The 14753-nt window shown below is 41.4% G+C and overlaps 1 protein-coding gene across 2 annotated transcripts in view; it reads right to left on the bottom strand.

The window, feature by feature from the left end:
• Nucleotides 1-2309: 2309 nt before the first annotated feature.
• syndig1 (synapse differentiation inducing 1) overlaps nt 2310-14753 on the bottom strand; it is a 40150-nt gene continuing 27706 nt past the window's right edge. For both annotated transcript variants that reach the window (XM_003220022.4, XM_016993091.2), the window contains exons 3-4: nt 10049-10186; nt 2310-3600 (exon numbers count right to left, since the gene is read on the bottom strand). In XM_003220022.4, the coding sequence (XP_003220070.1) occupies nt 3442-3600; nt 10049-10186 (297 nt within the window). In that variant the 3' untranslated portion in view covers nt 2310-3441. The remainder of the gene's footprint in view (nt 3601-10048; nt 10187-14753) is intronic.

Below are 14753 nucleotides of genomic sequence, written 5' to 3'. Positions count from 1 at the left end.
GGGGCATTGCTTTGCAGTGGCTCCGCTCCTTCCTGGAGGGTCGTTCCCAGATAGTGAAGCTGGAGGACACCTGCTCAGACCCCTGGCCTTTGACCTGTGGGGTCCCGCAAGGTTCCATTCTCTCCCCCATGCTTTTCAACATCTACATGAAACCGCTGGGAAAGGTCATCCGGGGTTTTGGAGTTCGGTGCCATCTCTACGCAGATGACACTCAACTCTACTACTCTTTTCCACTAAACTCCAAGGAAGCCGCTCAGACCCTAAACCGGTGCCTGGCAGCTGTGTCGAACTGGATGAGGGCTAACAAGTTGAAGCTTAATCCAGACAAGACAGAGGCCCTCCTGGTCAGTCGTGGGACCAATCGGGGTATTGGGTGGCAACCTGTGCTCGACGGGGTTGCACTCCCCCTGAAGGCGCAGGTCCGCAGTCTGGGGGTCCTCCTGGATTCATCTCTGGCGCTTGATGCCCAGGTGTCGGCGGTGGCTGGGAGGGCCTTTGCACATTTAAAACTTGTGCGCCAGCTGCGACCATACCTCGAGAAGTCTGATTTGGCCACGGTGGTCCATGCCTTAGTTACATCCAGACTGGATTATTGCAATGCTCTCTACGTGGGGCTGCCCCTGAAGACGGCCCGGAAACTCCAACTGGTTCAAAGATCAGCAGCCAGATTTCTAACGGGAGCCGGCTATAGGGAGCACACAATGCCCCTATTAAAGCAGCTCCACTGGCTGCCGATAAACTGCCGGGCCCAATTCAAAGTGCAGGTTTTGACCTATAAAGCCCTACACGGCTTGGGCCCTACCTATCTCCGTGATCGCATCTCCTCCTATGAGCCAGTGCGGACCTTGAGATCTTCCGGGGAGGCTCTTCTCGCGCTCCTACCACCGTCTCAAGTGCGGCTGGTGGGGACGAGGGAACAAGCCTTCTCGGCAGTGGCCCCCCGGCTCTGGAATGCATTGCCAAAAGAGATCAGGCAATCCCCTACATTATCCAATTTCCGTAAGGAACTGATGACCTGGTGGTGTCGGCAGGTTTTTGAGTAATTATATTGGACTACCGCCGACTTCTGAGCCTGAATATATTGCATTAGATTTCCCTTTATGGTTCCCGTCCCCTTGATCTGGTCATGTAAGTGTGATTTATTGTTATAATTGTATTATTTTACTTTGTTTAATAATGTGTATTATGTTGTTATGTAATGTTTGTGTTGCTTTTATGACTGTAAACCGCCCTGAGTCCCATCCGGGAGATAGGGCGGCATATAAATAAAGTTTTTTTATTATTATTATTATTATTACTCCTTTCCCAATCCTGAACCAGTCTGTTGTTCCATGGTCTGTTCTTACTGTGGCTACTTGGTCTTTATACAGATTTCTCAGGAGATAGACAAGGTGACTTGTTATCCCCATACCACCAAGAACATGCCACAGTTTATTATGAGCCACACAGTTTAAGGCTTTAGAATAGTCAATAAAGCAGAAATAGATGTTTTTCTGAAACTCCCTGGCTTCCTCCATTATCCAGCGGATATTGGTAGTTTGCCACGCAAGCCAGATGTTCCCATCTCAACATCTTTAAACTTACTCACCCAACGATGCACAGCACTCACATCAACACAATCACCATAAACAGCTTGCATTCTGATGAATCTCCTTTGGGGTGACACCTTCTGCTGTCAAGAATTCAGTGACTGCACATTGCTTAAGTCACATTGACCGACTGTCTGAGCAGCGTTCCATACTTTGCATTTTAACAACACAACCTTTCGGTGCTAAGGCTTCCCACCAAATGGAACTGTAGAGGAGAGTCTACTGAACAAGCCAGTACCTGCTGCATACCATCTGCATACTGCCATCTGTTGAGGAGTTACCAAGGTGGAGGCATTACTTTTCATTCAACCCTCGTATAAGAAGAGGGTTGGAAATGCAGCAGCTACTGGTAAATTTCAAAAATAAAAATAAAACTAGATACCAATAAAATGGCATTAATTGAGGCATCATTAGGTGAAATGTTTTTGAATATTTACATAAAGCTGTAATTTAAGATAAAAATAAGACTTTAATAAGATAAGGCTGTCCAACTCTGATTACCTATAGACTCGAGTATAAGCCACCCGAATATAAGCCAGCCAGAACCTTCACTCGAATATAAGCCGGGGCAGGCTTTTTCAGCCCTAAAAAAGGGCTGAAAAACTCGGCTTATACTTGAGTTTATACAATAAACATTTTCACAGTATTCTGTAAAGTGCTGTTTTGGAAGATCAAAGGAAACATCAAAAGAAAACCTTGTAGTAAAATACAAAATGCAGATTGCTGTTTTAAACTGTTATTTCTTTTAATATTAATTACATAGTTTATATGTATGGCCATTGCCCACTCTGATCTTCAGCAGTAAGGTCATGGCTACTAGAGAATGAAGACCATATTGTAGCATTGCTCTGTCCATAAGCCAAAAATGAGGTCCCATGCCATTAGACTGATATCCCGCTCTCCTTGATGAAGATCACTGTCTCAAACCATGTTCTGGGATGGAATTTCATACATTGCCATGAAACGTTTGGACAATGCGCATCTTATATTTAGCTGCGGAAAAAGCCTGCTCAGGAAGAGAGATGCTGCCAGAAAAGAGCTGCATGCTTTGCAAGCAAGTTGTTCTTAGGATGACATCCAAGGTGGGCAACCCAAATCACCCTATTAAAAATCCACTGTGAAGGTCTTCAAAGTGAACTGCCCTGGGATAAATGGGAATTACAGAAAAAACATTACTGTACATCTTTGCAACTTTTGTTAGCTTTAGTGCAGCTTATGCAGATGTCCCTCCTGGCAGCTTTATTGCATGATTTAAATCCCTCTCTCTCAGTCTGCTGCCCTTAATGACACCCCGAAATCTACCACCTCAAACAGCTCCACTACTCTTTGCCTCATTGGACACCGCTGGGCACTCTCATAAGGCCTTTGTGCTACTCCGATGTTTCATTCACTTTACTGTTGCTTCATATTTGAGACAGTTAGACATGTGCACCGAGCCATCTGTTTCTGCTTCTTAATAATCCAACACCAAACGAGGAATTGGTGGCGTGGGTGTTAGATGTTTATTCTTTGCATTCATCACTCTCTTGTCTTTTGACAGGAAGAACCCACATTCAAGTTAACAGAGCTCTTGATGGGTTTTGCCCAGCTCAGACCAGTAGCAATCTGCAAAGAAACAAGTTCTGAAGAGACCCTTTTGATCTTGAGAAAGAACTAAGATTTCTTGGCTTCTTGCAATGACTGGTATTGCCAACATTCACATTAAATTGGAAGGGCTGAAAAGACCTGGAACAGTCTTGTTTAGAATTCAGGCTGCATACTCTTGCAGTAGCCCTGTCCACCATCAAAAGTAGTGATATTTCAAATGTCATGTTCTTCTGAAGCTTTCTGTAGGAGTCCAACTCTTCCAGTCTCATAAGTGATTATTTTTTGATAGGTAGGCTATAAGCGCCACAGCAACCCCTACGTAAATGCCTGTTCCAATAGTGATGGATAGCACAGCCAAGAAGAGAGCTCTCCGTGAACTGGAGCTAGCATAGTGGAAGTCCCCTTTAGCGATGGCTTTGTTTGTCTGCAAAGGAGAGGAGAAAGGCAAACTTTAGTGAACCTGGATTATGTGGCATTGTTCAACTTTTCAGAAAAAATAGTTTGAACAACTCAGAAACATTGATACAAAGAGTTAAGGTACTTTTGTTATTTTAGCTGTTGTGTGTTTTTACCTGCTGGACACTCCACGGTCACTGTACTATTAAATCTTGACATAAGATGGTAAAGGAGCTACACACCACATACGTATTTCTGGGACTTAATGTATGATTTAGTTGTTTTTATTATTTGATATCCATTTCTGACACAGACAGATGAATCATGTTCAGTTGCCACCCTGGCTCTTAAGTGTCAAATAATTCTGAAATTTTAAAAAACATGATTTGTTTTCATTTCTAACATAGGTTGAATAATCCTATTTCCGTGGTGGTGCAATGGGTTAAACCACTGAGCTGTTGAACTTGCTGACCAGAAGGCTGGCAGTTCAAATCTGCCGGACGGGGTGACTTCTACTGTCAGCCCCAGCTCCTGCCAACCTAGCAGTTCGAAAACATGCAAATGTGGGTAGATTAATAGGTACCACCTCGGTGGGAAGGTAAATGGTCCTCCATGCAGTCATGCCGGCCATATGATCAGGAGGTGTCTATGGACAATGCACACTCTTTGGCTTAGAAATGGAGATGAGCACCAACCCCAAGTTGGAGACAAGCACCACTCCCCAGCTGGAGATGAAGGGGAAACCTTTATCTTTATCTGTGTGTCTGTGTTTCAGTGTTTTGAGGCATTGAATGTTTGCCTTGTGTCTCTGTATATGCTGGAATCCACCCAAGTCCCCTCGGGGAGATAGGGCGGAATACAAATAAAAATGAATCAAATTAGAAAAGAAACATATTTGGGAATTGTAAAATAAACATGCATTTGTTTTAAAACTGCAGTCTGAAAGCAGAGTATAGCACTGTTAGGTTTGCAGTTGTAATACTGTCCTAGAAAATACATTTTTTTATATATGAGTTGTGCTGAAAAAATACATGCAGAAAGAACATCTAAATGCAGAAATAGCCATACACCATTGAAAAACCAGAATATGCACCATGGCTCCTTTTCAAAATAATGCTTTAGGTAATATATAGTAATATGTAAAAGTACCATATGAGAATTATTTATTGTATGAAAACTGACAAGTAATACTTTATTTTTTCTTTTCGAAACCTTAAAAGTTATAAACAGCTTATCAAGCATGCCATTTTAGAAAGAGGATGAGGAGAAGGCGGATTCCAGCAACCATTTTGAAATTGACATGTTTCAGTACAGTAAGATCCCCATAACCATGGACTCCAATATCTGCATTTTCACTTGCCTGGGGATCACAACCAGATACCTCTCTAAGAATTTCAAGGTATTACAGGTCGACTGTACAATATGATGAGGCCAGAAGTCAGGTAATTTAATGGCAGTTGATCATATCTACAGTTTCAAGTAACTGTGATTAGGCCAGAAGTGCATTCCTTGCAGATACAAGGATCATAATGTATAAACTTTCATGAGCTCCAATCCACCATTGCAACTGGTATAAATATACTACAATAGAGTCTCGCTTATCCAACATAAATGGGCCGGCAGAACGTTGGATAAGCAAAAATGTTGGATAATAAGAAGGGATTAAGGAAAAGCCTATTAAACATCAAAGTACTTTATGATTTTACAAATTAAGGACCCAAAACACCATGTTTTACAACAAATTGACATAAAAAGCAGTTTATTGTAGTAATTGCTGTATTTACAAATTTAGCACCAAAACATCCCAATGTATTGAAAAAAACATTGACTACTAAAAGGCAGACTGCGTAGGATAATACAGAATGTTGGATAAGTGAGACTCTACTGTACAAATATGTTGCAAACTTGTGCGTCTGATTAAGTGAACTGGAGTCCATAACAGCTTATGTTGCAATAGTTCTATTAGTCTTGAAAATATTGCAAGATCCCTTCTGACTAAGATCAATGGGAATGGTGATGCAACAGCACTTGTCCCAACCTTTGTCCTTGAAACAACATTACTTCCATTCAAATATATTGTAGTAAAAACAACCAGTTCTGGGCCAAAACATGTTGGTCCCAGAATGAAAATTCCAAGCAGCAGTCAAATTCCTAGTGGCTGAGAGAAGATTTGATGAGGGCCATGTATAAATATGTGAGGGGAAGTCATAGGGAGGAGGGAGCAAGTTTGTTTTCTGCTTCCCTGGAGTCTAAGACGTGGAACAATGCCTTCAAGCTACAGGAAAGGAGATTCCACCTGAACATTAGGAAGAACTTCCTCACTCTGAGAGCTGTTCGGCAGTGGAACTCTCTGCCCCCAGATTGTGGTGGAGGCTCCTTCTTTGGAGGCTTAAGGAGAGGCCATCTTTCAGGGGTGCTTTGAATGCGATTTTCCTGCTTCTTGGCAGGGGGATGGACTGGATGGCCCACAAGGTCTCTTACAACTCTATGATTCTGTGACTGACAAAGGCACAGTTCACTTGCCCAAGCAATTCATTGGTCAGTGACCATGTTAGCTGGAGATTTTGGGAGTTGTAATCCTTTTTTAGGTTTCTGTTAGGAAGTTTTCCTGCACACTGAAGCAAACAGAGGATGTACAATAGCATATTGGGGTGGAAAGAATACTGATTGGTAAGTCCCTGATGATTTTCAGTCAATAGATAAGGGTTTCTGTCATTGATCTTTATCAGGAGATCAATTAATGGAGGGAGCTTGATAACACGAACCGGCTTAGACTGGAAGGCCTGGAGGCTGGATGGAGGAACATTTGGAAGCTGAGGAGATGGGGTTTTGGTACAGAAACTGAAACATTGCCCACATTTTCTTTTATTCATAACTTTGCTGTATAGTAGTAACCTAGCATTAAAGAAGTTTCCAAGATTTCCTTGTGACTTTAATTTAATTGCTACCAAGGTTCTGCCATCATCACAGTTTCTGACTTCTAACTGATGAAAAATAGCAGGCACAACATGACTTTTTCTCACCTGAATAGTGCTGCAGAAAATGAAGAAATGAGGAATGGGGTTTTGTGTGAAAGGACTGTGCAATCAGTTCAGCTCTCAAACTGAAAATGAACACTCAGGCTCAGAATGTGCTCAGAGGCACCACGTTCTTTAACGTTCAGTGTTAAGCCTTTTGTACCTCTTTCTGGCAGGTGGAACATGGAGTTCAAGTAACAAAGTTGAAGCCTGCCAAACCCAGCCTCTAGAGTAGGCATGGGCAAACTTTGGCCCTCCAGGTGTTTTGGACTTCAACTCCCACAATTCCTAACAGCCGGTAGTCCAAAACACCTGGAGGGCCAAAGTTTGCCCATGCCTGCTCTAGAGTGTATGCCCTGATTCTCTCGCCATTTCTAACCTTTGCAATGTTCCAGAATGTTCCTTTAAAAAAAAATCCATCACCAGACTGTGTCTGGCATCAAGAAGACTGATGAGCCAATTCAACACCATCTTTAGTCTGAAATATTTTCAGTAGCAGGCCAAGAGCTTTAATAAATAAATGCTATGGCAAGTACTATACACAGATGGAATTCTAAGTTGGGTGCTTCCTCCCAGCAACAGTACAGGCAAGCCAGCTTGTTTAACGGCTGACAGCATGAGAGATAACAGCACAGATTTCCTTGTAAAGGTCTTGGATCCTTCAGCACTAATCATTCTTAAATGTCTTTATTGGCTGGCCTGCTATTAAAACGATCCTCGTGCATTTTTGCAACGTGTCTTCCTTATTCTGTGTTGTCTCTGCAGTGGTGCATTTGCAGTGATGTTGTGCAAACTGTAAGGATGGTTAGACGGACAACTATTAGGAAGAACTAATGGCATATAAATAATTACATGTGCCATATGCATTCATATTTTTAGGAGTTTTGCACACCACAATGTAAAGAACCCCATTACCTGGACCATTCTATAATGCAAATGTGCAATCCATTGTGGTAAGAAATCACATTTGCATGATTTTTAATCTTTTTATTTAATTTATTTCTAGAGTGCCTAAATGTACACATTAAGGGTCTTTTCTTTTCTTATGTACAATGACAGATACAGTGGGAATGGAGAAGAGAAGGAAGTGGTAGCAGTCTTTAGGTGCATCTACACAGTAGAATTAATTGGGCCAGGCTTTAGCACAGCAGGTTAATCACCAAGCTGCAATAAATCTTGTCAACTGGAAGGTTGACAGTTCAAAACTCAGTCCAGGGTGATCTCCTGACCTTTAGCCCAGCTTCTGGCTATTTAGCAGTTCGAAAACAAATGTGAGTAGATAAATAAGATAAATAAGGTGTTTAGGCTCAGCATTTCGATCATAAAAAGGAGGAAGTTTACGAACAAAGAAAGCTCTTCGGAAAGGGGATGGAGCAACAGCACCCCCCGGGGCTGTAACTGAGCACAGTTTCCAAAGATGCTGAAAGATGGGAAAGCCTATATATACCTCTATCTTTTGTCTGTTTTGTCATTGCTATACAGCATTGAATGTTTGCCGTATATGTGTTCTGTGATCTACCCTGAGTCCCTTTTAGGGTGAGAAGGGCAGAATATAAATACTGTAAATAAATAAAATAAATAAATAATGCAGTTTGACACCACTTTAACTGCTATCACTCAGTGCTATGGAATTATGAGAGTTATAGTTTTACAAGCCTTCACTGCCAAATAGTGCTGGTACCTCTTTAAATTATGAATCCTATGATTCCATAGCATTCAGCCATGACAATTAAAGTGGCATCAAACTGCATTAATCTATAGTATAAATGCACCCTTAGATTCAGGGCACTCCCACACTACACTTAAGTAAGAACCGAAGTGTGTTTTAACATCCCACTTCGACGTGTGTTTAGGCCCACCCCAAAAAACCTTGGGCTTTCCTTGGGAAGCATTTAAATGCCATCCCAGTAACCCAGAAGCCCCCCAAAACAACCCTGAAACCTTTTTTAAAAATTTACTGGGCCAACATTAAGGTGGTCATTGCATCCTCCTGGTTCATAGAAATGATGCTCCAGGAGACCGGAGAGGGGCATGATGAAAATTGCTCCCCCCTCCAGTCTCCTGGTGCATCATTTCTATGTGACAGGAGGACGCAAGGACCACCTTAATGGCAGCCCGGTAGGTTTTTGAAATTTTCAGAATTGCTTTGGGGACTGCGGGGCGGGGGGGGGGGGGAGTAGGTGCCATCATGTATCTTTGGGCTCCAGGAACTCAAAAGTTTCAGGATGGCAATTGGGTGCTTCCCCTGGGTAGTTCGGGTTGGTCCTGGAACTACCCGGCAGTGAGTCCCCATAGGCCCAATACCCTATTAGACCTGGGCCTTTCAAGAAGGTTGAGATTTAATCAGGTATTTAATTAAATCAGAATAACCCAGGTTATTCCAAGGTTATTAATTCATTTTTACCAAGGGCGCCATTTGGACACCCCGTAAAAACCCAGACATAGCCTGGGATATGGGTCTGTCTGGATGGGTTCTCAGATAGAGAGTAGCAGCAGAAAGAGATTGTTGTTACTCAGACATTCAAAAACACTAACAGAAATAAATTATTCCCATTCCTCTTTAATAATGCAGTACAACCTTCATATCTATGGATACAATATATGCAGCTTCGGTCATCCATGGTTTCACTTATTCGGCTACTCATGTACCTTCTGTATAAATGGCACCCTCTTCCTGAAATATCATCTTATTGAAGAGGTTGCTATTCTTTGTGGTGTTATATACAGGGTGTTTGAAAAAGAACTCCCTAATTTTAAGTATGATTTTATGTATTCATGCAAAGTTCAGGAACATATCTCCCATGGATGGGCAAATGGGGGGGGGAACTTTATCAAGAAGTCAGTGTCTATTTTTATTCAAAATATTTCACATTAAAAAGGACCCTTACAAATTCATTCATATACCAAAAAGCATAGACAGACATTATTTATGCACCTACTGTAATAACTGTACCATGAGCCCTCATCACCTCGGTCTTTCAGTCCAAACCATCCTCTTATTTTGCAAGTTTGGATGAGTGCACTGAAGCTTCAGTCAGTGGTGCATGAAATTTTAATATACTTTTAACTTCTAAACTCTTACATCTGACAATTCTTGCACAGCTTCTGATAACCTGTGAGCCATACCTCTCTTTGTGTATAACCTAAACAATTATGCTGAGAATAGAAAATGTTAAAATCAGCCCGAATATTTCATATCCATGCAATAGACATATCTTATGGATATCATCAGCAGTCTAGGATCAGAGTACCAAGCAAAGAGGATAATCATAATTGCTACCTAGCTTCCCTTTTGCAATACAAATGACATGAAGAAACAAAGTCATTCTACCACTTGAATCAGGAGCCTAACTCAGTTTAGTTGCCTTCACCCAGACTTTACTCTTTAGCACATATTCTCACTTCAGTATAAATGAGATAGCAGTGGAAGCTCACACAGGATGCAAAATTGTACATTACCTCATGTGACAAATAGAAGGCAGCAATTCCCAGTGGCCAGAAACAACAGAGCATGGAGAACACGCTGAGCCCAAGATGATCTCTGGGTGGCATCATAAGGAAATGGTCTTCACTGTCAGTGTCACTTGAGTAATCACTCTGGAATAGCCAAAGGAGGACACATAAAAAGGAAGACATGTTACAGGGTTATGGAGTAATTCTGCCTGCCTGTAGTCAGATCTAGTGGATCTTTATTGAAAGGTTGCTAATTTCAGAATCTTGAACAGAGTAGATGCAGACCTAGCGGGTTTGGCTTGCTTGATCATTGTGAAGGAGTGCGTACAAGAAGGTTAACATCACTTAATAATTCTGTATACTTTCTTAGATGCACTATTGACTCTGCAGGGATAAGAACTAAGAGAAAGTAGCTGCGATAGTGCATCTGAAGGTTTTCCACTCACCCACCCCATATGTCAGGGACTGGCACAACATTTATGGCCCTTGACAACCATTATTTCTTTGTTTCACTGAAACCTAACAACAATGGCTCAGAGATCAACACTGATCCAAGGACCCACTATTTTTAGTACTGCTCTACAGGAGACATTGGATGTGATGTGTGTCAACAGAGGAAAAGGAGTAAAAAATTGAGACAGGTAACCTGTTAAAGGTTCAAGCAGACAAAAGTTAAGAGTTTGTTGAGAGAGTGCAGAGAGTTATGTTTAATGGTCTGCTCCATTTGTAAAGAAGTGTACTTTTTTTGCTTTTATATTTATCACAATAACACCTAACACTCTAATTCTGCAGTGCTTTTCCCCCACTCCAGCCTCTACCTATACTACCATTTTACTTTCTACTATAGCGTATGCTGCAGAATATATTTTGTGTATGCGAGATTATTCATGTACACTGTCCTTACAATAATATTGTAAAACAGCACGGTGGTATGTATTATCCTGCCATGTGATTAGGTGGGGTAGCATAGAATTAGGCTGTAAATGGATATAAGAGTTGTATTTATTTAAATTTTATGGCTACTGGTATTTCTCTTTCTCTGTAACGTCTTTCAGGTCCTCTATAAACCAAGGGATTTGTGGGAATTATTATTCTAATTTGGTTGCTGTGAGTTTTCTGGGCTGTATGGCCATGTTCCTGAAGCATTTTTTCCTGATGTTTCACCCACATCTATGGCAGGCATCCTCAGAGGTTGTGAGGTCTGTTGGAAACTAGATCAGTGAGGTTTATATATCTGTGGAATGTCCAGGGTGGGAGAAAAAATTCTTGTTTGTTTGAGAAAAGTGTGAATGTTGAAATTAGCCACCTTGATTAGCATTGAATGGCCTTGCAGTTTTAAAAACTGGTTGCTTCCTGCCTGGGGGAATCTTTTGTTGGGAAGTGATTAGCTGGCCCTGATTGTCTCCTGTCTGGAATTCCTTTGTTTTCTTAGTGATGTTCTTTATTTACTGTCCTGATTCTAAAGTTTTTTTTAATACTGGTAGCCAGATTTTGTTTATTTTCATGGTTTCCTCCTTTCTGTTGAAATTGTCCACATGCTTGAGGATTTCCACCACATGTCAGACTACACACAGAAGCCACTGAAATCCACAGCCTGGAAATCTCACAGCAACCCACAGCAAAAATCTTTAGAAGTTGTATTCAGTTAGCCAAGCCTTATATATCCTTGCCTCCTTAGAATGGATATACACTGCCATATATTCAAGTTTCTGAATCCAGATAATTGGCTTTGGAGAATATAAGTCTACACTGCCATATAATCCAGTTCGAAGCAGATAATCTGGATTCAGAAACTGGATTATATGGCAGTGTAGATGGGGCTTTAGAGAGCCAAAGGAGCACCTCTCAGGCAGTTCCTGTATATAGATACTACACTCCCAGGCTTCCACTGCTTGCATTCTTCATTGCAAACTAGTGGCCTATTAAGCAAATGGACCACTGATACTGTGTTTCCCCAAAAATAAGACAATGTCTTATATTATTTTTTGCTCCCAAAGATGTGCTAGGTCCTATTTTCAGAGGATGTCTTATTTTTTCATGAAGAAGAATTCACATTTATTGTTGAACAAAAAATGAACATTTATTTTATACTGTACAGCAGTTCTCATCACAAACTAGCATAACCAGACAAACTGTGAAATCCTATCAAGAATTTCTTGTAACTACCATTATTTCCATGTACATCAATCTATGGTACGTACATTAACCAATCCTGCATGCTCTGGTGTTCTGTTCGGTAGGCATGCTTCCAAACAAAACCTCTACTAGGTCTTATTTTCAGAGGATGTCTTATTTTTGGGGAAACATGGTAGATTAGTAAAAAGCTATCTACCACCATACATACATCCAAATCAAGACTGAGAGTGCCATACATTTTCTAAAGTAAAAACATTAAAGAGAAAAAATAATATAGCTGCTGGCTGTTTTTATTCTTGCTTTGGTTCTTTGTTGCATAGGTAGTGTTTGAAAGTACTTGCTTTGATTTTTTGCCTTCCTAGAAAAGGGAGGTAGGAACTGGCCATTCTATACCACAGCACCTTCATCATTCTCACCTGAAAGTTCTTAGGCTTAAATTTGGAAAAGGTAAAATCTTTGGTTCCCTGAAAAAAAATTCAGGGACACAAATGCAGTGCAACCATCATTTCCCACACACACACACACACACACCCCAAAGAAATTATAGTGCTACTCAGCTGTCATGAGCAGCCACCAGCTTCTTTTTGTTTGTTTGTTTGTTTCCCAGAGTGCCATCATTGTTGTATCATCCTGTACCTTTTTGGAAATTAAAATGGCAGCTGCCAGATGGTGTTTAGAGTACCCACCTCCATATCCTTAGGGAATACATTCCTGGTCTTTGTGTGGATGCACAAAATTGTGAATAATAGCGAACCCTACTAAAATGAAAGACTTCGAAAGAGTTTTGTGTGGAGGATCTACAAAATGCCTCAAGAGGGTATATTTTGTCAGGTGCGAGTAAATGAATATTGGGGCCAAACTGTACATGTGAAGGTTTCCTTGTTGATGGCACTCCATTCACCCAGACAATTGAGGAAGGGAACAGGGCACGCCAACAGGCATAACTGCAGTGGAGCTTGTCAGCATGCAGATTCAGAGTGGGAGTGGGTTGGAAAGGTGGACAGGCACAAAAGTATTGAGCAGTTCCATGCGGGGTTGTCATATATGTAGTTCATAGCCTCTCCTAGGGGAAAGATGTTTCTATTCTAGTCCTCCATACTTATGCAGCTGCCTACTTGATAACGATTGCCTCTAAGTAGACTTCAAGCACCACAACCCCAGCTGAGTAGCTTTGTGCACTACAATCTGCCAAGACAACCAGCGCTCTGCACCGCCTACTGCTTCTTCCCTTCTGGGATTAAAAAAGAAATGCACATGGCTCGTTTTGAGTGGCTGTCATGAAAGCCTAAAGGACAAAGGAAAGGTTGGTAATAAGGGAATTTGCCTTACTTCTCACAAATGATACTTGGAAAGGTAAATCTGCCTGGTTTCAGATTGCAGGAATACCCCAGCATACAAAATAAAGTGAAAACAGAAGAAGAATAAACTCTCTTCACCTAGAAAACTAGCACGCCAAGGGGGTATCTCAGCTAGAACACTATTCCCTTGCATCTAATTTTGTATTTGTGGGGATTTATTCATCTGACTTTGGAGGAACTTTCCAGTATATGAATTCCAAACCACCTAGGGCAGATGAGGCCAAGAACAAACGATATGCCCAAATCTGGGCTTAGTGGCTAAACAGATATCTGAACCTTGGCCAACCCAAAATCAACACTTTAACAACTCCATGAACTATAGTGGGCTTGGCAGAAAGTAAAAGAGCAGAAGAACAAATTGGAGAGGCATCGATATGATATTCCTTCTGCTAAGGACAGCCATGATTGTGTAGGAATGTAGGAACAGATTCACGATTTACATCCTTCTCAATAGTTTTGTTTGTATTGTCTTTCCAACTTGTTCCCCTTCCGTTCGCATTATAAATTTTGCCATTGTAACACCATTGTGGGAGTCCCTGGTGGAGCAAAGCGTTAAACCACTAAATTTGCTGACTGAAAGGTCGGAAGGTTCAAATACGGGGAGTGGGGTGAGCTCCTGCTGTTAGCCCCAGCTTCTGCCAACCTAGCAGTTCGAAAACATGCAAATGTGAGTAGATCAATAGGTACTGCTCCAACGGGAAGATATCGGTGCTCCATGCAGTCATGCTGGCCACATGACCTTGGAGTGGCTATGCACAACGCCAGCTTGTTGGCTTAGAAATGGAGATGAGCACCAACCCCCAGAGTCGGATAGGACAAGACTTAATGTAAGGACTCAGACACATTGCTGATATAGTCACTCAAAGCACTCTATCAGTTGCCAACAGAACATGAATTATTGGCTGTGAAAATTAATATCTAAACTACAGAGCACCATTTGTTATGGTACTGTCAAGTAAGCAATTGAGAGGCTGGCCAAAGAGGAAGAGAAAAAGACTTGGAAAAATTTCCTTTATTTGAAGGGATTTGAAATTGGGACACTAGGGAATAAAATCTTTTTATATATATATTGAGGCTTTAATGAGGCCTGTTTGCCTATCTGCCAGAGAGAATGAAAAGCACAAGATAACTCCTGTTAACTGACTGCTGTAATTGAATTAAGACAGCAGAATAAATTTCCAGTGCATCCAAGTTTGACGAAATCAGCTACTGATACT

This window comes from Anolis carolinensis, chromosome 4 (assembly GCF_035594765.1).
Source record: "Anolis carolinensis isolate JA03-04 chromosome 4, rAnoCar3.1.pri, whole genome shotgun sequence".
Lineage (NCBI taxonomy): Eukaryota > Metazoa > Chordata > Lepidosauria > Squamata > Dactyloidae > Anolis > Anolis carolinensis.
This window is presented reverse-complemented; position numbering and strand designations above follow the sequence as displayed.